This window comes from Anser brachyrhynchus (assembly GCF_964034855.1).
Source record: "Anser brachyrhynchus genome assembly, chromosome: 5".
Lineage (NCBI taxonomy): Eukaryota > Metazoa > Chordata > Aves > Anseriformes > Anatidae > Anser > Anser brachyrhynchus.
The window spans coordinates 38,490,320-38,513,161 of NC_137699.1; the positions used below are offsets into that span (position 1 = coordinate 38,490,320).

A 22,842-nucleotide genomic window follows, 5' to 3' on the forward strand; every position below is an offset into this window, starting at 1 on the left:
AGCCTGTGCATCTGTGCATGGATGGGGAGGATCAGAAAAAGGGGTACGTGCTCATGTCCACCAGGTAAGTGAAAGACATTGTGGGCTGTTACGGGGTGTGCAGTCTTGAAAAGGGCGTGGGAGAGCAGGGATGGGGAAGGGGAACAGGTGGAAGGGACAGGGCGGCGTGTTATTATGTTGCTCAGCAGGGGCTGGGGAAGGAGAAAAGGCAGTAGGGAAGGAAGTTCTTACCACATTTGGAAAGTCTGCCAGTCATCAACTCCATACAGTTAGTGGTGTCTGGATCATAGAACGGAAAGAGGAGGGAGGGAGGGAGAAACATAAAAAAAGGTTTCCATACCTCTGTGCATAAAGTAGTAACTTAGCACATTATTACCTGAAGCAGGAAACATTTACGCGTCTTGGACTTCACACAACCCAGGCCAAATTCTGCCACCTGCTTTATGCCAGTGAAAACCTGGCCGTGTAACTGGGAGTGGAGCTTGCCTGTTCCTGCTGCTTGCACCCACCTCTTTATCACAGCTAGCGGGATTTCAGAGATGTGGAAATCGTTCTGCTGTTATATTAGCAATCTAAAAGCCTTGAAATACATTGCTTTCACTGGATAGCTTTGCAAGTTATCCTGCAACACCCAGAAAATGTCCAGCCAGCTATGTACATCAAAAGTTTGTGAGAGGGAGGAAATGCAGCACTGTGCTACTGGACATGGGCTAAGGTGGTTACTTACACAGCTCAGAAACATCTTTTAGATCCCAATGCTCACATCCCTAACAATTCTGCCCTTCTCATTCACATGTAGTCTCTTACTCTTCTTGCTTTCAATGGCACTATTCACAGGCAACAGAATTACTCCTGGAAAGGGTGGCAGAATCTGGCCCAGTGATATTACTGTCCACTTTGTGTATAGCTCCCCTTGCCACAGCCTCCGACTGCTTCTTAATTCAGGTGTGATAAGCAGAAGGAGCTCTACATGGGAGTTTTAATGTGGAGAGGACTAGCCCCGCTGGTCTCTTCCCTGTGAAAGCTGCTGGCAAGTGAGACCTGCTGCTGTCAGCCAGGCTGCTGCGGCACCTGGGGCCTCAGCCCATGCTCCCTCTGGAGCCAGTGGAAAACATTTACAGCACTTGGTTCGGTCTTGGGTCTCCTCTTGCCTGGCCTCTCAGTGAGCACTCAGGTATTAAAGAAATAGGCCTCTTGGAAACATGCGCACATATGCCCCAAATCCCTGCCTGCCAGGATGCTCTAATTACTCCCTGTCCGCTGAAAGTCTGCAGGAGAGAGGGCAGGACCATTTCTCAGCATGCCTCTCCACAGAAAAGTAATTTTCAAAGAGGAGGAAGGGATGCTGGATATGCCTGGGTATGCTGAACCCATGCTAGAATAGCATGGCTGTGCTTTCTGACGTGGCCAGGCCTGTGCTGCACAGATCGCCTGGGAAAGCACGGAGTAGTGCTTGGTCCAGTGATGCTGGTCAAAGCGTCCGAGGAGAAGTTACATGCTCTCCACCCCAAAGGTCAGAGGCAGGCTGACAGAGCTGAATGGGAGATTAAACCCATGGAAGGTCTCTCAGAAAGGCACAAGACTGACAGAAAGAGGGGAAAAAGGAAGGAGGTGAAAGAGAAGAGAGGATTCAGGGTTTGGAACAAGGTATCAGAGGTGTCAGAGGCCAGGAGTTCACCTGTTTTTGGCTATTCTGACTGCGTGAAGGCAGACTAAGCTCCCAAAAAATACTTCTCCCCAAAGATGCCTAACAGGTTTAGGAAGTGCCTACAGGTGCTGATTGAGGCAATGACAAGGAGTCACAACCATGACCTCTTTTTTTCTTCTTCAGTAACTTGGAGAAGCCTGTTACCTGATGCCTTGTAGCAGCTCCTGTCCAACCCCTTGTGAGTCAACTACACCCAGCTGCAGTAACTACAGATCTACGGTGGCAGAGCTCAGAGCTGTCACCCAGCCATCAGCATAACCTCTGCTTTGAAAGAGTGCAGAAGAACAGGGAAGAAGAGCAAGGAAAGTCTCAAACAGGACTGAAAGATTGTTTCTGACTCCCACTTCCATCACCTGGAATTCTTCTCTCAAGAGTATCCAGACTGACCACACAGTCACTAGCAGTCAAGAAGCAAAATTGGTAGCACTTGGATAATGCCAGAATAGGTAAATATTATGGTTGGCTTACTAAGAGTCTCCTGAAATGAGTATTTCTCTTTCTTTGTGATTTTTTAACATAAATTAATCATGCCTTCTTAAGGTAGTACCTCAGAATATTGTCTTTTTTTCAGTCATCTGTGGTCAGCATAGCTCTTTTAAATATTTCATTTAAAGCTAATTGTGCAACAGGTCTACATAAATTAATCCTGTGATGAGAATACAAACTGACAGATCCGCAACAGAAAAAAAAGGGAGTGTAGGCTTTTTGACAATGTAACACCTTGGGATCTGTAACCCATTTTGTTCCTAAAATACTAATTTTGCAGGTTGTAGAATAGTTTTGGATGGATAGGAAAAAACACAAAGACTCTTTTGAAATATAAGACCATGGAAAAATATCAAAGGAAAACTAATAAAACTTCACAGTTTTCTTTCTTAGAACATTTATGCACAACAAAAACTACAATTTGTGTTCTCCATATTGCCAGGGCCAGTCCCAAGACCTGCACAGTAACTTATTTTTATTTCTAATGTCTTCCTAATACACAATCAGGTGTTTTTTTCCCCATTCCTAAAGGACAGCAAAAATGAGCATGCCAGAAACAGTAGTTGATACCACATCTTCGAAGAGACTAACAGAGTTAATATGCCTTCAGCTTCTCTCTTATAATGACTACTTTAATACTTCCTTCATTTCCATCAACTTATAACATCTGCTTTAATAAATATTCTGTATGATAAAGTATTTCATAATTTTAAAGGAGAATTTTCATTCTTATTAGAAAGCCGTAGATTCTTGGCAGCAGGCTTCTGCTTACAGATAATAATCCATAACCCAGTGTCTGCAGGATCAAGGTGTTATGTGAGGTGAGTAACACCAGGGTCCAAAAGCTAAATGCTCCCCGAGAAGCATTGATGGGTCATGTAACTACATTTTTAATGTATGCTGTTTAATTTTTTAATTAAAGCAGAGTGGCAGTGCCAGAACTCAATCCTTCTGAAGATAAGGCAATTCCTTATTTCATAAGAATTGCTGGCAGTCCCTCACGCTTCAGATTTGACCGAGACTCTTTCATAAATGACACACAGTTCAGTTCATTAACAGATGACAAATGCTTTGGTTAACATAGGCCCTTCCTGATTGGAACATGAAAAGGTCAAAACGAGCTCTGAATCCATTAAAAAATCCTAGTGTTCTGCTAAATTTTCTTTCCTGAAATTATTTTTTTCAGTAATTGGTGTTTCTATTCCTCATAAATTTCACAATCAAACAGCCTGGTTTGTGATGCATCTGGTATCTCTGGGACTGCGACTTGTCCCAGCCCAGGAAATCTCACACAAACAACTGCTCTCCTGTGATCTCCAAATGCAGGGCTAGATCCCAGAAAAGCACTGAGTGTCTCCTGCCAATTGCCGATAGTTCCCAGTAACCACTTACATTAAAGGAGATGATGCCAAGGGAGATACCACTTCCTCTGGTCCAAAGCAGTTACCATTTGGGTTGGAATTTCCCCGCGTTTGGGTGCCTACTTGAAATGTACTGTTCTATAAAAAAATCTGGAGCGCTTGGACTCTTTCTTAAATGTTTTATTTCAGGACTACTCAGTTAACTTTACTGAGGTCTGTTCAATAATAATACTAAAGTTGTTTATCAAAATGCAGTGTTCTAGCAATCCAACTAGGCATTACACTGTGCCTCTTATAGGTGGGAAGCATGACAGCAAGATAAAGTGATGCCCCAGACACTACAAGAGTGGTTACAACATAAAGGATCCCACAGGAATGCAGGAAACAAGATAAAGCTAGGACCTGGACAAGCCCCAGATAAAACTGAATGGCAGTCCAGTTCCAAACTGACAGATACATAGTCCCATTTCACGTCTGCAGATGGAAGCTGACCTGGCAAAAGCACTTCATTTGCTCCTTACTCCCTTTTTCTGTCTTTATGATAAAATCCTTTGCACACTTGGAAACCATTTCTTACTATGATTTTTTTGTAGCTATTTAGCCAACCCACAGCTCATGTGAGCCATAAAGATGAACACCCAGAATGCACAGATCAATACTCCAGCAAAGCCTTTTGAGTCACATGAACATCTTTTTTTCTTTTTGAGACATACACCAGCACAGTAAGAGAGATCAGGTGCGTATACAGAAGACAGATGCAATCAGGAAGAATTTGCACAGCCCTGTTTTGGAGCTGCACATGGTCTCTAAACAGCTGCTTATGCTGATGAAAGGCATTTCCAGCAGTAACGCTGAGAAACTCTGAACTTCTGAGAAGCTGAGGGTTAAAATCTGACATGAAGCCAAGAAATATAGTAAAACATCAGAAAACCTATTACAAAGAAGTTATAAAGGCTATTTCAGCACTGCTGATTGCCTAAAACACAGGAAAAAAGGTAAAAAAATGGGGATATGCAGTACCCCACACTTAAAACCAAAGCCTAAAGAGGCAAGAAAATATTAAGAAAATAAAAATTGATAACCCGTGTATGATCATGGATGGCTTTTGCAAGTCCCCATTCACCAGCTGTTTCTATTACTTTTTTGTGCAATGGCACTGGAGGAAAACAGATTATAATTTAATGGAAAGGGTACCGGACTGAAATGAAGGCAAAAATATGTGTTTTTTTTTCCCCCCTCAGGAGATCCCCTTATTCTACCAAAGGGCACCAATGGATGAAGAGACAAGGCTAGCTGCTCCCATAGATCTTGTTACTCATTCTTCATCCAAGAGGGACTGTCCTTTCAGGGCATCACTGGGCACAATGGATTTTGTGATACCAGTAACAAGAACACATGGACAGCTATTCCAGCTCAGAAAAAAGGCCAAAATCAAATCACCTAGAGCTCTTTCTCCAAAAGCAGCCACACGTGGGCATGCAGGAGAGTAACAGCAGACCAAGCATATATAGAACACTTTCTCATAGCACTGCCTCATTCTCTCATCACTTACGGGTCAGGGATTTCCTGAGTTTGCTGTGGTTTTATCCATTTGGTAGTTGCCATGAAGTTTCCTCTTCCAGGGAGTCATCCAGTCTCCCTGGGAGTAGGAAGTACTCAGGGGAACATGAGCATCTCTGTAAGCTTCAAAACCTGCTTCAGCAAGTTCTACAGGTGTTACCCATTACATGAAGACACACCTTTCAGTATTTGTTTGGTATTTGGCTTCCACTAGCTTCATTTGATGGCTTCTAGTTCTTGTACTGGAAGAAAAAATGAACCATCAACGCCTATCTAATTGTTCTATACCAGTCATAAGTCCGTAGACTGGGTATTGTCTCAGCAGCTATACCACAGAGGATTTCATGTCCTGAAGCATCAAGGTAGAAAGCTGATACGTTGCACTAAATTTGACCAACTGGACAGCGGCTTTTAAAAGTATTAGATTAGCTTTTGGGATGGATTGCATTTATTTACACATTTATTCCAGTAAGGGAAGGAAGCTGTTTTCCTGCTTCACAGGATGTCAGTAGAAATAAGCACAGCCAGTCTAAGGAAGGGAAAATGGAACTGAATGCAGGGATATCCATGGGGAAGAGAGATTATAGGGTACTCAAGTATGACACAGAAACACATCTGCCTAAATCAGGTATGTATGTGTACACACTCACATAACACACACACAGATGCATGGGCAACATGACATCTACAAACACTGTTGTGAGCTGGAGGAAATGAGAAAGAGAAAAGTACGTTCTGAAACCCAGGCAAGCCGGCTTAGTGGGCTGGCCTGCTGCATAATGGATCAAAGAGGAGCCGGAGAGAGAATGACTGTCAGTGCCATATGCTTACTAGGCCTTTCTGTTCTCTTTTCTACTGTATTCACTGAATCTTGCCCTTCTGCAGGTCTCACATTACAAGCATGCACCTTTCACAGGTGGCTTTCATCATCCCACCTGTAATGGCATCTGAACTATAAGGCAGGGCACACAACCATACAAAGGATATGTCTATGCACAATGAGCTAGGAACATCTCCAGTGCTCTGGCAAGGGAACAAACAGGCCAGAATTGCTGATCAGAGCCAGCAATATCCTCAAAGCCATGGAGGAGGAAAGTCAAAGTGAACTGTAAACTCCGTTGCAGCAGAGGACTGCCTACAGAGCATCCTCCAAACATGAACCTGAACAGGAGTCCAGCCACCACAATTCCTGTGAGGTGTTAAGGGCTGGGAATGTGGGAGAAGAAAGAAATGAAGAACTTGTCTTGTTTCTACGTAAGTAAGAAATACTGAGTCGATTTCTAGGAAGCCCCTATGCAGACCTACCCAACCACAGCCAACCAGCTAAGTAAAGTGCTGAATGTGAACTCTTTGTGATCTCTTTATCCATTTTTTTCCACTTATTCTCTCACTTTGGATGAGGATGTGAACCATGGGACCCCCCTGCTTTGAACCACGTTTTCTCTTCTGTGGTAACAATCTTTTCCCCGTACTTTCTCTCTTTTCCTTGTACTCTGCTCCAAACTAAGTTTTTCAGGTTGAATTACTTCTCTCTTTTTCAAACGACATGCATCTTACTGATCAGGACAGGTGATAGACACAGGACAGTTTGGCACTGTGTCTCTTGTGAGCTGCCTCGCTTGTTGTTAACACTCCACGTGGAGTTTTCACTTTCTCCCTGTCTTTAAAGATCAGGCTGGGTTTTCCCTGCTAGAAAGAAATGCTCTCATGTAGCTTTAGGCAGTAGAAAGAGACTCTGCATCTGTAATATGATTTCTCCATTCCAGAACCAGAGCAAAACTGTAAGTCATACACTTCTTACAGCATGGTTTGCCCTGAATGTCTCTCTGAGCCACAGTCAGATGAATGGTTTTTATTGCTGTTATAATATGACTTTCTTATGGAGATACCCTGCTTCATGTGCAAGTGTGCAACAGGGTCCAAGTCTTTCTATATGGCCTCATTAGCTAGCACATGTTAAGGTGAAAAAGTTAAGAGAGATCATAGTATTTACCTTTTTTTTAACAGCTTTTCCCTTATCAGAGGGCAAGGGCACACTTCTTTCCCAAAGAGACAAGGGATGCTTGAACATTGTTCACGCAGCAGGGGTACTAGGAACTAGACTCGGAGGATGCTTTTCTGTTAGCTAATTGCCCTCACTCTCGATAGATCCAGCATTTCCCAAGAGAAAGGGCTGGCAGAAAATTCTGGCTGCTTTCTTGAGTTTGATTTTATTTCAGAAGTCCACAGAGCAAAAATCTGAATCAAATCTAGTTCTAATATCCTCACCTTTCCTGTTTCCTAACAGAATAACCCATGTGCTGGGCATCCTTGCAATCCAGCATGCAGAAGGTCAGACAGTGCTGGAGGGCAAAAGTAAAGTGGAAAATAATCTTTCGTGAGCTGAGCATACTTTTCTGTCACATAGTGAGCACACACTCTTCTAGCCAGAGTTATTTTATCTTCAGCTGTTAAAGCCACACTGTTAGACCAGAAGGATGTAACCCATATGTGCAATGAGCCAAGGAGACCCAGGATTTAACTGCATGATGCTATGCTGACTTCATTCTCCAATTTTGTCTTGGCTGGTTCACACTAAGGTAAAACATATAACTTAGCTCTTATGTATAATATTTATTTACTACCTTTTCAGCATCATACAATGGAAAAACTCTTCCCATTCCTCCTGCCTCTTCTTCCTGCAGCTTCCACTCTCTGCTTTGCTCCTATTTCTTCCCTGTATCTGTACATTCTTTCTGCTTCTCCATGTTTTTCCTTCCTTGAAGCACTCCCAGTATCTAAGCTTCCTTAAGTTTTCCATTTTCACCTTCTTCCTTTGTTCTATCCTCTAAAAGGACAGAATTGCTATCATTGATTTTTTTAAGTGTCACCACTAGTGTTCAGAGTGAACATTTGATACATAATGGTGAGATGAGGAGAGTTTCTGTAATATCATCTCAGGCTGCCTGGAGATTCAGATTAATGTCATTGCAAAGGGCCACACTTGTAAAGCTTTCTTTACCACTGTGAGGAATTGCAACTTATTTTAAAAATCAATAACGTAATAGCTTTTGCAGAACCTTAGTATATGATTCGTGCTACCACAGTACTGGGCCAAGAATTTGACCACACTACTGGAAACTATTAGCCACCGTCTGACCATCTGAAAATGCTGCTCTTAATAGCTAGTTAAAAGTAGCTCTCAATTTTGTTCTGGGACCCTCTGAAGCTGGAGGTTTCTAAGGCACACCTGAAGGGTCTGTACATCAGGTATCTTCTAGACTGTGTCCCTGTTCTGGGAACTTTTGGACCTTGAGAAAATCTGGAATATCTGTTGATGATGCAGCTTTCGATGGAGAAGTGGGCAAATGGCTCTTTGGGCGGGAGGAGGGCAGAAGCGGTTCAACTAGGGAATGCGCTGGGAGCACTGGAGTGGGAATGAAAGAGGGAGGGTGCAGGGAGTAGGGTGGGTGCGGGGAGTTACTGCTCTGTCTGAATAGAGCTAGGTTCTTGCTGTGATCAGAGGGATGGCATCCCTCAGCCTCCTGGTACTGAGAGGCACTTCACCTTCCTGTCCCTGCTGAAGCAAGGTGCCCAACAGTAGAAACTACTTACCTGATAACTGCTGCACTGAAGGCTGGTCATGTGTGCTTAACAACTGTGCCTGAATGGTTTCTACTACCCTCTTAAAACGACGGCTTGGACCTGTGAGGAGAGAAGAGGCATGCATGGCTGTGAGAGCAGCAGGAGCCAAATCCCCAGATAACACAGGCTGGAGGGAAAGGATCACAAACATTTTCCCTTCAGTCCTGTCCCCAAGACTGTATGGCCAGCATAGCTGAAGGCACAACTTTGAAGAACTATTATACAGCCCCCCCATGTTTACAGGGACTTTGCAGTGCTACGCTCAACAAGAAGGATGGGTTTTGGGCTCCTTTTGTAAAGACAGGCAAGTGTTTTTTTTTTTTTTTTTTTTGTTAGTTACTTTTAACCCCTGTGTGGAGCACATGATGAGCCAGGAAAAAAAGGTGATTGCACATTTCTGTAAGAAAGGAATCAGTGGCTTCACAGTGCCCAGGTGAGATATTGAGACCTTTGAGTGAAACGAGGAGGCAGTACAGGGAGGTATTTCAAATCTGATGCACAGAGCAGCTATTTTTAGCACGAATTGTGGTGGTGGCAACTTCACCTCTTTGTGAATCTCTTGTCCTCCCAAGCATGTCTATCACTACCAATGCCATTCTTGTTCCCAGTATCCTCTTTTTACCCACTGTATGGATCTTTCCCCTGGAAGACCTCTCTTTGCAGGCCTCCATATCAGCAAGGACAGAGACAACTTGCACCCATGTTGCAGCTTTGCCATGGTTACCTGATAAGAGTGTGAAAGTGACAGAATAAATCCCATTCTCCTTCTGCGCCTCTCCCCCTTCTGTGTATGTTATGTCCACCTGGAACTTCACTGGCTTCTGGAAGACAGCAGGACCTCCTGTGGACTTGTATTCTGCACGGAAACTTGTCTGTGAGATGACACTGTGACTGAGGCTTGGAATCTGAAAGAGGTTGGCAGAAGATAGTAGAACCAGCTCAAAAAGGGAACAATTGCAAAGTTCAGTTTACAGCAATACGTATTTCTAGAATGTGTATGATTTGCTAGATTTGCTTCTGGACTTCAATTTGTAATATTCAGGGCATTCTTGTGAGATCAGTAAGAGTGTAGATTGCTTGGCACCACACAAGAAGGCACTGTTCCTTAAAGGAATGACCTAAATTTAAAGGATAAATACTGATGGAATATCCAGCACGCTTATAAATCCCATGCTGCACAGCTTCATACACTGAGTCCTTCTTTTCCTGCTCATCTACCAGTTTTGAGAAATGCCTTTTGCTTAGTGAGAACTGATATTAAGGGAGGGACTAGAAAAGTCAGTGAGATATAAGACTGGATATAACAACAACCTGATCAGCCTGGTCTGACCTCATAGCTGATCCTGTTTTGAGCAGGAAGTTGAACTATTGACTTCCTTACGTCATTTCCAACCTCAATTGTTTGGTGATTCTATGCTATCAAAGAAACATCGGGACAAGGAGCAGACACTTAGACAAGTGTCTGGGATATCCACAGGGACAGCATGCCTGCTATTAACTTACGCAAATCACAACTCCTATCAATATGGAAAACAATTTTGAGAAGCTTTCTGGTGTTATCCAATATCTGTATCATCAGACCTGTGGCAGAACTTCACAACTGCCTAATTTTCAAGCAGTCACTATTCACTGATCCTACTAGAATTTAACATACCCTCATATTCTATTTATTGTTTCACAAAAGACAAGATTTAAAAAAAATCCCCCCAAACACTTGGAAATCTAACTTCTATTTTTGGAGGGAAAATGACAGATGAATTCTTTGAGAAGCTTACCTTACAAACTTACTTATCAGGCTCTTACAATACATTTAATTTGAAGTTGGCTGAAAGAGGTGATTCACAGGGTTTGCACACAAATCACCACATCACACCTTGCACCACACATGTAGGGTATGCACAGGATCACTAACATAGGCAGTAACGTACACTATGCTGTACTAAACTCACAAGCATAGCTAAATACAGGGAACTGGTAGAGTAACACAGCTGCTTCAAACCAATCTGAGATAGATAACAGTGTTTGATGGATGTTACTATACTGCACTCAGTCCCTGTATGCCTGTACTGTGTATGAACAGTTAAAAGGATTACAGCTGCTTTTTGTGAAGAAATTCATTGTAGCATCATAGAGACTAAAAAGGAGAGCAATATTTTGTGGAAAATAACACCAATTCAACAAACAATAAAAGAAATTAAACCGTCTTCTTTTAATATTATTTGAAAAAAAGTCTCATTATGCTTCAAGAACCCTTGAATTGAAAAATCTGTCAAATTAGGTTTACTCTGCTGACCTTTTTCTTCACTGGTACTTTTAAATGGTGAGAATAAGGAGGTTCTGTAGGAAAAAAAAAAGGACATTTTCTCTGCTCACACAGCAGACTTTCTTAGATCGTAAATAAAGAGCATCTGTAACAACTGATACTCTGCTCACCAGAAGAAATTACCCTTCTATCTGCCATAAAGCACAGAAGAGGAGATCTGAAGTAATAAATGCAGGTGTGAGACAGGCTTTTTGTCTGATTAAAGTGGTGGAGGGCATACACAGGGAGGCCCAACCTTTTGCACAGATGGTGACTGCAAGATAAGTGTGACAAAGCAGCCAATCAATGTCTTGATACTGCATTGCCAGTGTGCTCTAATTGCACTGATATTCCAAACACTGGTAACCTGGAGAGCCCGGCAAGAAGGTTGAAAACTTTTCTCACCTTACAGAGTACTTTCTATAGCTAGAAATTTAGACAGAGTACAGTGGAGGCCTGAATGAACATGATGCATAATTTAAATGCACAGAGCATGCATTTGAAGGAGCAGAGACCTTGGTCTGACCAATGAGCAATGCCTCCAACAGGCAGTTGGGCTGACTTACCGAGAGGAAAGCGTGGACAATATCAGCCTTAATGGAGCTTAGTGGTTTGTCCTTAATGACCACAAAAATCTGTTCTTCTTTCTCCAGGTTGATGAAGTTACCAAACCAGGATTTTTTGGCAAGCCTGACGTGATGAAAAGAAAGAGACAGTTTAGAATACTGAGTACTATTTCTTAGATTTCCCAGCTAGGAAAAAAAAAAAACCTGCAGAAAAAAGTATTGATAACACTCCAGATGTGACATTACAATAGGTGGCTCACAGAGTCAGAGAACATCCCACTCACTTAGTGAAAACTGTTAAAATAATGGTCCCGTCAGTGCAGCTCTGGCAGCAGGTGTGACCAACAATTTAAAACTAGGAGTAACTTTTCTATAAAGTCAATATACCAATTAATACTCCACACATACAATTCACATAAATCTGGGGACATATTTCTGAAATGTCTCCAAGGATCTCTCCATTTTTTTTTGTGACAATATGTGGATGCTGTTAACACAGGGATTTAAGTTCCCTCCTGCCCAGTTTCAACGCCTTTGGTGTTCTCGGACTTCGAAAGTTCCATTTTCAAAGGTGTCCTCTTGTACTGACAGTACAATCATATGATATCGCTTTTTAAAGCAAACTAGAGGTTTCACTGGGCCTCCAACCTGTCAGAAAGTAAAATCCACTCCTACCCAGAGGGCCAGCACAAACACTGTCCCATTCATTAGTCCCATTCAAAATCTGTCTAAATAATGAGCAAACTCTGGAAAAGAAAGAATTTTCAGTACTAAGAGAGAAGATACCAGCAACACAGAAAACACAGCTCAGGCTTTCCACTGATAGCAATCCAACTCCACAGCATCAGATTTCGGTTTCATCATAAAATGAAACTGCCTTTTTTCACACTGATTATGTAAGCAAATGTTTGATTTTGCTTATTGTTTTACCATTGCAGTGCACTTTGTTGAAATTCACTTTCAATTTAAACAGGCTAAAGTGAAAATAGGGCAGGTATGTTACTGAGGGAAACTACCCAGAACTTGGAGGTAGCACCTCTGAAAGTTAATGTTTTGAGGGGAGAGAAGATGCTGTCAGCCATGATATGTGGGCAAAGAATTGCTGGACCAAGCTAAGTCCAGGAAAAATTCCATTGAAATCAGCCATGTTCTAGCAGAGAAGAATTTAGCATGAAAAAGTCAGAGATGAAAAGACCTGCCTCCAAGAGAGTGCAGGTTTTTCACTCTACAGGGTATTTTATAAAGCCAAGCAATAGGCTTCCACTTTTAGGGGACATTCGCCACTCAACAGAAGAAGACAACCTACAGTTGAGGAAGAATGAGGAAGGGTAGAATGAGAAAGGGCAGAGATGAGGAGAGAAAGGAGTATGGAAACACCACAACTGGAGGACAGCTCGGTTGTGCAAATACTCATTTGTTGCCAACTATTAAGGGCAACAGAAGGTAAGAGAACAAAAAGATTCACTTGCAATTTGGTAAACCACCATTCCCCACTCAATTAAAGTGGGCTGGAAAACTGTCACTCCCTAAAATATTCATAGGCAGCTGTAATTAAGCCAGTGAGCCAAAGATTAGCATAGGGAGCAGTAAAGAGAAAGGGCCTCTCATTTAAATGGGTCGTTAAGGAGCCAGGGTTAGAGTGTGAAAGGAAATTACATACTAATTAGCTCGTGTGTCTCACACACACCATAACAACTCTGCAAGCCCCTGGAGAGCTGGGGCAATAGCTCCCTGCATGTAAAGGGTCTATGGTAATTAGTAAATTTGCACCTGGTTATCCATCTAAAATGTCTGGTTGTCTTAGGCTTGGATCTATCATACTCTGAACAGTGCTTGGCTATTGGGACTCCAGGGGCCCAGTGTATGTCACACATTCTCCTTGGAAGCTGGGCCTAGAAACAGTGTGAATATTTAACTGCAGATCTGCCATCTACTACTTTTTATATTTTTATCTTCATTAATGGTTTTGTGGGAACTTCACTTATAGATCTCTTAATGAGGGTAGGTTAAAAGAGCCCCAGAACACAGGGAGGTTTTCTGCTGTTCAGTGTGGAAACTTGGTCTGGAGTCTACAGAGTCAAGGTGGGCTCTTTTCTTTGGCAAGGTTATCCATACTAATACTGACTCTGATAGCCTGGGCCGTGCTCCAGATTGCAAATCCCTGGAATTCAGGACATAATTTTGCTGGTGTTGCATGAGATTTCATAGATGAAATATTATATAAGCAGTTGGGAGAAGTCTCACAATCGCTAGCTCTTGCTCTAGTGGGGGACTTCAACTTACCAGATGTCTGCTGGAAATACAGCAGAGAGGAAACAGTCTAGGAGGTTTCTGGAGTGTGTGGGAGATAGCTTTCTGACAGCTGGTAAGTGAGCCAACTAGGTAAGGTGCCCTGCTGGACCTTTTCTTTGTGAACAGAGAAGGACATGTGGGTGATGTGAAGGCTGGAGGCCACCTTGGGCACAGTGATCATGAATTAACAGGGGTTTTGATTCTTGGAAAAGTAAGGAGGGGGGTTAGCTTCCAGAGGGCAGACTTTGGCCTGTTTACAAAACTGGTTGGCAGAGTCCCTTGGGAGGCAGTCCTGAAGGGCAAAGGAGTCCAGGAAGGCTAGACACTTTTCAAGAAGGAAATCCTAAAGACACAGGAGCATGCTGTCTCCATGTGCTAAAAGATGGGCCAGTGGGGAAGAAGACCAGCCTGGATGAGCAGACAGTTTTGGCTAGAGCTCAGGAAAAAAAGGAAAAAAAAAAAAAAAAAAAAAAAAAGAGTTCATGACCTTTGGAAGAAGGAGCAGGCCACTCAGGAGGCCTACAAAGATGTTGAGGCTGTGCAGGGAGGAAATTAGAAGGGCCAAGGCCCAACTTGATCTCAATCTGGCTACTGCCATTAAGGATAATAAGAAATATTTTTATAAATACATAAACAAGAAAAGGAGGACTAAGGAGAATCTCCATCCTTTATTGGACGTGGGAGGAAACATAGTGATAAGATGAGGAAAAGGCTGAGGTACTTAATGCCTTCTTTGACTCAGTCTTTAGTAGTAAGACCAGATGTTCTCCGGATACCCACCCTCCTGAGCTGGTAGGTAGGGACATGGAGCAGAATGAAGCCCTCATAATCCAAGAGGAAATGATTAGGGACCTGCTACACCACTTAAATGTACACAAGTCTATGGGGCCTGATGGGATCCACCCGAGGGTACTGAGAGAGCTGGCAGAAGTGCTCACCAAGCCACTTTCCATCATTAATCAGCACTCCTGGCTAACAGGAGAGACCCAGGGAACTACAGGCCTCTCAGTCTGGCCTTGGTGCCAGGGAAGCTCATGGAGCAGATTATCTGGAGTGCCATCAGGCGGCACTTACAGGACAACCACGTGATTGGGCCCAGTCAGCATGGGGTTACGAAAGGCAGGTCCTGCTTGACGAAACTGATCTTCTGTGACAAGGTGAGACACTTAGTGGATGAGGGAAAGGCTGTGGATGTGGTCGACCTAGATTTTAGTAAAGCTTTTGACACTGTTTACCACAGCATTCTTCTGGAGAAACTGGCTGCTCATGGCTTGGATGGTTGTACGCTCCTCTGAGTAAAAAAATGGCTGGGTGGCTGGGCCCAAAGAGTCATAGTGAATGGAGTTAAATCCAGTTGGTGACTGGTCACAAGTGATGTCCCTGAGGGCTCAGTATTGGGACTAGTTCTCTTCAATATCAGTTTTCTGGACGAGGGGATGGAGTGCACCCTCATTAAGTTTGCAGACAGCACCAAGTTAGGCATGAATGTTGATCTGCTCGAGGGTAGGGGGGGTCTGCAGAGGGATCTGGACAGGCCGGACCGATGGGCCGAGGCCAATGGGATGAGGTTCAACAAGGGCAAGTGCTGGGTCCTGCACATGGGGCACAACCACCCCATGCAATGCTACAGGCTGGGGGAACAGTGGCTGGAAAACTGTCCAGTGGGAAGGGACCTGGGGGGATTGGTTGACAGCCGGCTGAATATGAGCGAGCAGTGTGCTCAGGTGGCCAAGAAGGCCAACAGTATCCTGGCTTGTATCAGAAATATCATTGCCAGCAGGACTCTGTGGGCCTCTGTGCTTTGTCTTTCTCCAAACCCTAACCCTAACCCTAGTCAGCATCCAGGTCCAACACAACCTCACTTAGGTCTCCCAGGAAATACTACTCAAAACAGAAGGCTTTTTGTGTATATCTACTTCTTTGGCAGCCCTTCCCCAGCCCCAGTCAGAAGCGTAGCCTTTGCTTTATCTTTCTCCAAACCCTAGTCCAAATCTTTTCTCCTTGAAATCGGCAGAACTAACTGTGCTTGTATACACAGGGCATAATTCCGCTGAAGAAGATGCAGTAGTTTCAGATTAAAATCACGCAATTAAGGTTTCCCTCCTGACAGGGCTTGCTAAGTGCTACTAACTTGGAATAACACAAGTATGAATTGAACATCTTCAGCATCACCTTAGAAAATCAGGCTGTAAGCAGTGAAAAAAGTACTTACAATTAAAAAGCTTTTCTTGTGATGAAAAGCCTCATAAGGGGGAGGCAGGTAAGAGACATGGGAGGGAGGCTGGGTACATAGATCACTCTAGGGAATCTAACCAGGTGTCCAGTTGATGAAAAAAGCAAATAGATTAGCATGAAAATAGAGGCTACTGCTTTATTATTTCACACTGAATTTCTTCCTGTTATAATGCTGTTCCATTTTCTACTTTTGGAGTGTCTGATTGTTTCACCTTTGGAGACCCTCACTGTTTTCCCTATCTGTCCCTGGGTGCAGGGATCTATAACCTCCAGAAGTTCACTTGCTTGGCATAAATAATAGCATTTCTTTTTCATGTGAGAAAGAATAACATTACCCAGACACGTCAAAGTTTATTACCTAAACATCAGGTTTGTTAAATGAATGGCAGTCATTAAAGAATGCTGTACCAGACCAAGGACACTCATTTTTATCACTCAAACCATGAGGTCAATAGAGCTCTTGATAAGGATATCTTATTTCTTACAGAAAAGAAGACAATATCAGGAAAAAAAAAGATATGTGGAAGTGGGCACTGAGCAACAAGACACCTACCATTAAAATAAAATCTAGTTCATTATTTTTTATGACTTTTATTATGTTTACTGGAGGGTGCAGTCCAACTGAACTCATTAATTTGGCAATTATACAGAAAAAGAAAAAAGGGCCTTAGGCTTTGACTTGCATCCAAACTGCCTCAAATGACAGACACTACTTCTGTATACCAGCTTTTAAAGGGTGAGTGGGAAGTACAGAAGGCAGTAAATTCACCGAAGAACATCTACCAACATAGAAGGGAAAGGAAGGGAAGGGACTTCATTTAGTGGCTTTTCTGCTTTAGCAGCCTTAAAAACAATTGAGATGAGAATATCACTTACTTATTCTGTAAGGATATGTTTATTTTATGAAATTCTCTCATGCCCCTTATTAGTAAATTCTCCAAAGTGCTGAAAACACAATTTATTCCACTCTTCTTCCTGGATTTCTTTTACTACCCTTTGCTATTTCCTTACTTCTCCCTCTCCCTTTCTTTATTATCCCTGTCCACTCTGCAGTATTAGAAACAGACTGCCCATCAGATACATGCCAGGTCTGGGAAAAGTTCTTAAGGCGATACCATTATCACCAATTACAAAACTTTGGGCCCACAATTTTCATCTGTGACTCATGAATATTTCACGCAAGTATCTTGACAAAAGGCCAAATTGTCTTGGTTGGCAGGGAAAGTCAATGGGCATTGGGTGCACAAACACAAGCTGTGAAAATAAAAAGGAATAATTTGGCATCTGTTGCATATATTAGGAAATGTTTGGAGCAGCACTCTCTGGCAGGGGCTTCCAAACCTGCCATGCAGTGACGCACATTTGTGCAGTGAAATGGTTGAAGCGTACACTGACTTTAAGGAATGAGTCTGGTGAATATGAAACAGCTTCTGCACCTCCCAGTGTTGCTGCCCAGAATTAATACTGCATTTACTATCCAAGCTAAAGATTCCTTGGAATCATCCTAGCAGAAGCTTCTGCATGTTATTTTGAGGATGCAAACTCTCATGTTCTAAGAAGACTTTTTATGGCTTAGTTAGTGCCATTATAAGACATCGACTATCCTCAAGAGTCATCTGCTTGAGAATCAAATGAAAGAAGAGAACAGGAAGATGTTCCAAGACTAGGAAACTCAGCATGCTGTGACTAAATGAGCTGGTTACTGGGAGACTGTTTCATCACCCACTAACCCCACTGCTATTACTGAAGTACAGATTTTATTCAGGGTCCTTAGCAGAGGGACCATTTCACATCTGCACCCACTCGTGAGATAACAGGTTACAATCAGATACTGACTCAGAGCAGAAACAGTCACCCTATGACATTCAGGCAAGGAAATGACACTGGTAGGTGGTGGAAAAGAAGTAGCGTACTGGCAATTTACTTACTCTGGGGATGATTCCGGGGTTAAATTGGACATCTCCTCTGGTGTAGGTACTGCCCATGCATGCACAGCCAAAGAGAGGGAGGAAGAAAAGAAATCAATGAATCAGTGCACCTTTCTTTTTCTGCTATTATAAAAATGAAAGAATTCTGACATTGTACCCTCTTTCATTTGCTCATTGACTCTGCAGATTAGTTCTGACATTTGAACATTGGTCATGTGTCCCTAGATCACTGTATATAAACAGGTGACGCATTTCAACCTACACTTCCTTAAATCACTAGAAAATCTTGTGCTGGCTTCAATGGTTTCTGGTCCTGACCCAAACACCGTGCCAATCTGATTGCCTTACAACTTGTTTAATATTATTTCATGAGCCAATTCTCACACTGTATGTAATGGGCATTATCCAAAGTCTCTTTCAGTCACTGAGAGTATCAGGAATCCCTGTGGAATTTTCTAACACAAAGTAAGAGTCTGCCACACCAGGCCATTTGGATGCAGCTCAGTCACTGCTGCAACTCTCAGCAGTTCTCTGGCCAACTCTGAGATAATGTCCCTGACCATCACAGTCCAAAACCTAACTCTTCCACAGCTGTAATCCTCCTTTCTGAGAGGATCCTGTAAAAGCACAGGGCATTGGGATAGCTGCTGCTGCTATCTGAGGGTAATACATATGACTTCAGGTGCCCTTTGCCTGAATATGAAAAGCCACCTGGAGCTCGAAGAAGACAATTTTGCACATCTCAACAATCTAGAGACTCTGAAAACTGAAACAGGCCAGCAGAAATGAAAACACTCTTTGTATTAGGGCAATTTTTACACCAATTATTGAAGGAGTTAAAAAAAGCACTAACCAACATGAAAGAAGCTGCACCTCAGAAGGACAATTTCAGCCTGTTGTCACTGGACATCTTTTTGCAGCAGAAGGCTCAGCCTGTGGCTGCAAAGAGGCAGCAGAGTACAGCCATAGGGGAAATATCAGAGCTCTAGGTTTGCTGGCAAAATAAGGGGTGAGCTGAAGATAAAATTTTCTTGTGTTCTAAGAACCAAGACAGGGACAGTAAGATCTGTACTGCTAGAGTGTGAAGAGGGCTCAGGAGATGCTGTTGGAGCAGGTGCAGTGGATTTACAGAGCCTGCTGACACACGCCTTGGGCTAGGGCTGCCTGACACTATCACTCTCAATACCAATATTCAGTCCTTGCTACATTAAACTTGCAGAGCCACAGAGAGGCATCAACTTGCTGCTGAAAGGCTGCCCAAAGCAGAACCACCCTGGTACATCTGGACAGAGTACTCACCTTGCAATTTCCGGCGATGGAAGCGAGGAGACCCCAGGAAACTATTCTTGATTGAGTTGAGCCGTGTCCTCCATGGCATTCCTCCAATGCTGGGGCTGGATGGTGGTGTTGGGTTGGGTGTGCCTGCTGGGCTCTCCTTTGGCGTATGGACAGGTGTCCCCTTGGGGGTAGGGAGGGGACTTCCCCTTGGAGAGGGGTGAGGGGTGACCTGTATGATGGGGATAGATTTGGTGCTTGGGTCAGTACTAGAAGGGAGTAACCTAACAGGAGACATAGGGTTGGTCTGCAATTTAGGAACAGCCAGCTGTGGGTTAAAGCCGGCAGCAGGCGTGCGGCCCTGAGCATTCTGCACAGGGGTGTTCTGGGAAGAGGGGGTGCTGGCATTGCTGGAAGGGAGTGGGTTGGATTTAGTAGACTGGAGTGGTTTTTCGGCCAATTTGCTCTTGGATGGCAAAGTCTGCGTCTTTGGGTTGGGCTGAAGTGCTGGCTTTGGTTGGAGTACATGTCCAGGCCTGGAGGCGTTCCTACAAGCATCAGGGTCCAAGGAGACTTGGGGTCGGGGAGAGAAAGGGAGGTCGGAGGTCTGAGGGGGGATGAAGAACTTTCTGATAGGCTACGAGACAGACACAGAGTGTCCATGCACATCAAAAACAGTGAAATACGCATAGAGCGGGCGAGCAGAGAAAGGAAAGTCAGAAAAAAATCCATCCGAGTCACAAAGATGCATCATGTCACAAGGAGACACAAGAGATGGAGGTGAAGGGGTAGTGGGGGGGAGGGATTTTGCAAAGAAACAAAAACGAACAAACAAACAAACAAACAAAAAAAAACAAAAAAAAAGACATGCAGTTAGCTGGGAACACAGCATAATCAACAACAGCAGCAGCGGCAGCAGCAAGAACAACAGTGTCATAAACAGGCTTCATCATATTAACCAACCATGTGTCAGCAAAGGAAAACAATGGAAAGAAAAGTAAAACAAAGGAAAAGTAAAAAAACAATATGAAAGAAAGTAACCAAGAAAAAAAAAGAAGAGAGAAATGCCATCTCTCTGGGATTGTTCTGATTGCCCTGCAGTGAGAGAAGCACAATGCCGTAGGGAGGTGAGGAAAGGGAAGAAGAACCACTCAAGCCACAGACAAATCGAGATGTGCCAAGAATGGGACCACCTCTTTCAGCTCAAAGTGCCCACGTGCAAACCCAGTGGAGAAATGAAACTCAAAACAGGTGTGTGATACACACGGAGTGGTAGGCAATGAACACAGGTTACTGCACACACAGGTCAGAACCTCTGTCCCTCCTCTTTATCCCTGACTCTGGTTTAATGCACACATCAGATGTAGCCACCCTTGCAGAAAGAGGGGGGGAAAGGGAGAGCGACGCCCTGTTGGCATCCACCCTCCTCCCCTGGACGGTTAAACTGTTCAGCATCTGCTCGGGGACTTCAGAGAATGCAACACCCAAAGGAAAACACGACCTCAGGTTGGTGTTTAATTTGTGAACAGCTATAGCAAGAATTTCAGACACGGCTGGAAAATTAATTTATCTGGGAAGAGATGGTATTTCCCATCAGACTTTATGCTTCTCCTGCAACATCCCTCACGCCATCGGAGGACAGCTCAGTAATCAGGATTTTTGTCATAAAGTCACAGCAATATTTGATGTTAAGTCCCAATTCTGTGGAGGGGTAGGGGGAACCACTGTTTGTAAGATATGGTTTAAAAAAGAAAAAGACAATTGTAGTTCATAATCCACCAGTGAGTTATCAAAAATGGGATTATGAATGTTGTTTTTTTTCCCAAATAATAACATTTATACATGTTACAAGTGTTTTGGGAAAACCCTTCCTATGGAGTCAGCGAACAGCAATACACAGACTTGGGAGGACAGAAGCCTTTTTGAGGGATAGTGGCAAGTAAAAGTCACTTTGAAAACAAAAAGAATGTTCTTAAAAATATTGCTGTAAACACCTTAGATTACAAATACTAGCAGAGTTGTAAAAACAGAGATTACTGCTCCAGCTCTTTAGCTTTGGTCTGCATTCACATTCTGATTTTTATAAATTATTAACTATTATAAATTATTTATCACCTTTTATTATTATTATCCATTCTGAATGGACAGAAACTCTAGCTAGGCACTGTCCTGACATGCCATGTAAAGGTAACCTTGCCTCAATTGTCCGGTAAGCAAACTCACTAGTAAATTTACTTTCTGGGTTTGATGGATTAACATAATGCTGCCATATTTAGAAAATGCAGAGATGTATTTAAAGCAATGTTTAAAATGGTTTGCCCTAAAGTTTTCTAATGATTTTGAAGAGCTTAGAGTTTGGCCACTTAAAAGAAAATCACTAAATCAAAATATTTTTATTATTATTAGAATTGTAAAGATAAAATCAAGCCTCCCATTTTGGTCAGTTCTGATTACCAATGAGAAAGGAAGGGGAAAAGATAAGGGAAGTGGTTAATTTATGGAAGTCACTATCAGCACCTGACTATTAACCATTGGCAAATGACTCCAGCAGATAAACGTCAAAAACTGTTGATCGCAAATGTTTTCTTGCAATTTTTATATCATATGATGGTTTGAGAAACAAATTTGAAAGATACGAAGTCAAATTAATCTCCAACCTAATTCATTATGAATCTCTAGGGCACCCTTAATTACCACATTTCTAATAACATAACAAAGAACAAGATTAGGTCTGTCTTTGCGATGGTGCAATGGGGAACTCCGTTAGCAAGTTCTTGTGAGATTTAACAACTCTTAGTTGCTGTTGAATTCAATTGCTTATAGAACTTCACCTAAGCAGTGCATACAGTGAAATGTGTATTTGCTTTTTAAAGTATATTCTCTTTCAATAATCTAAGGTGCTATTTGAAGCATAGGTAAGGACTTAAAAAGAAATAAATGATTTTTATTCCAGCATTACCTTTTAAGCTACAAACGTGACCTGTCTTAAAATGGTTATGATCTGCTGAAAATGCCATCTGGCTGCTAAATCCCTTTGAAGACTATTTAATCAACTGCTTATTAAGTAGTAATGTTAAGATACAGCAACTATGGAACAGATCTTGTCATCCTTATTCTTTGAGATAGTCCTACTGAGATGTCAGAAACCGATCCCAAGAGATCAATTAATGGGATCAAGTCTAAGGTTTGCAGCTCTGGATGCTTATTTTGTGCACAAAACTGTTTTTGTTTGTTTTCAGTACATTCTGCAGAGGCATTAAGAGTTCTCAGACATCTGCTTCATTCCACTGCCATCCAGGAGGCCCCAGTGCAGAAACAAGGAAGGAAACGAAATGGATCTTCACTGGTTCCTGGCATGTTAAAGGCACAGGGGAAACTGCAAACATATTTAGCTAGTTGCAAAATAGAGTAACAATTGATAGGAACCCAGAATGTTTCAGAAAACAGTTCAATCAAGCAAGGAGTTGGAAGCCTTATTAGCCTGTAAACTTACACTTGACTGTGT

General features: G+C 42.8%; 1 protein-coding gene across 6 annotated transcripts in view; it reads right to left on the bottom strand.

Annotated features, from left to right (window-relative positions):
• Nucleotides 1-22,842, bottom strand: part of BRSK2 (BR serine/threonine kinase 2) — a 308,252-nt gene that overhangs the window by 15,172 nt on the left and 270,238 nt on the right. For 3 of the 6 annotated variants that reach the window (XM_080596112.1, XM_080596110.1, XM_080596109.1), the window contains 6 exons: nucleotides 19,362-19,569; nucleotides 18,063-18,111; nucleotides 11,608-11,731; nucleotides 9,464-9,644; nucleotides 8,710-8,799; nucleotides 232-279 (listed from right to left, as the gene is read on the bottom strand). In XM_080596112.1, the coding sequence (XP_080452238.1) occupies nucleotides 232-279; nucleotides 8,710-8,799; nucleotides 9,464-9,644; nucleotides 11,608-11,731; nucleotides 18,063-18,111; nucleotides 19,362-19,569 (700 nt within the window). Of the gene's footprint in view, nucleotides 1-231; nucleotides 280-8,709; nucleotides 8,800-9,463; nucleotides 9,645-11,607; nucleotides 11,732-18,062; nucleotides 18,112-19,361; nucleotides 19,975-22,842 lie in introns of all 6 variants that reach the window. The other 3 variants (XM_080596111.1, XM_080596113.1, XM_080596108.1) reach the window with 2 other exon arrangements.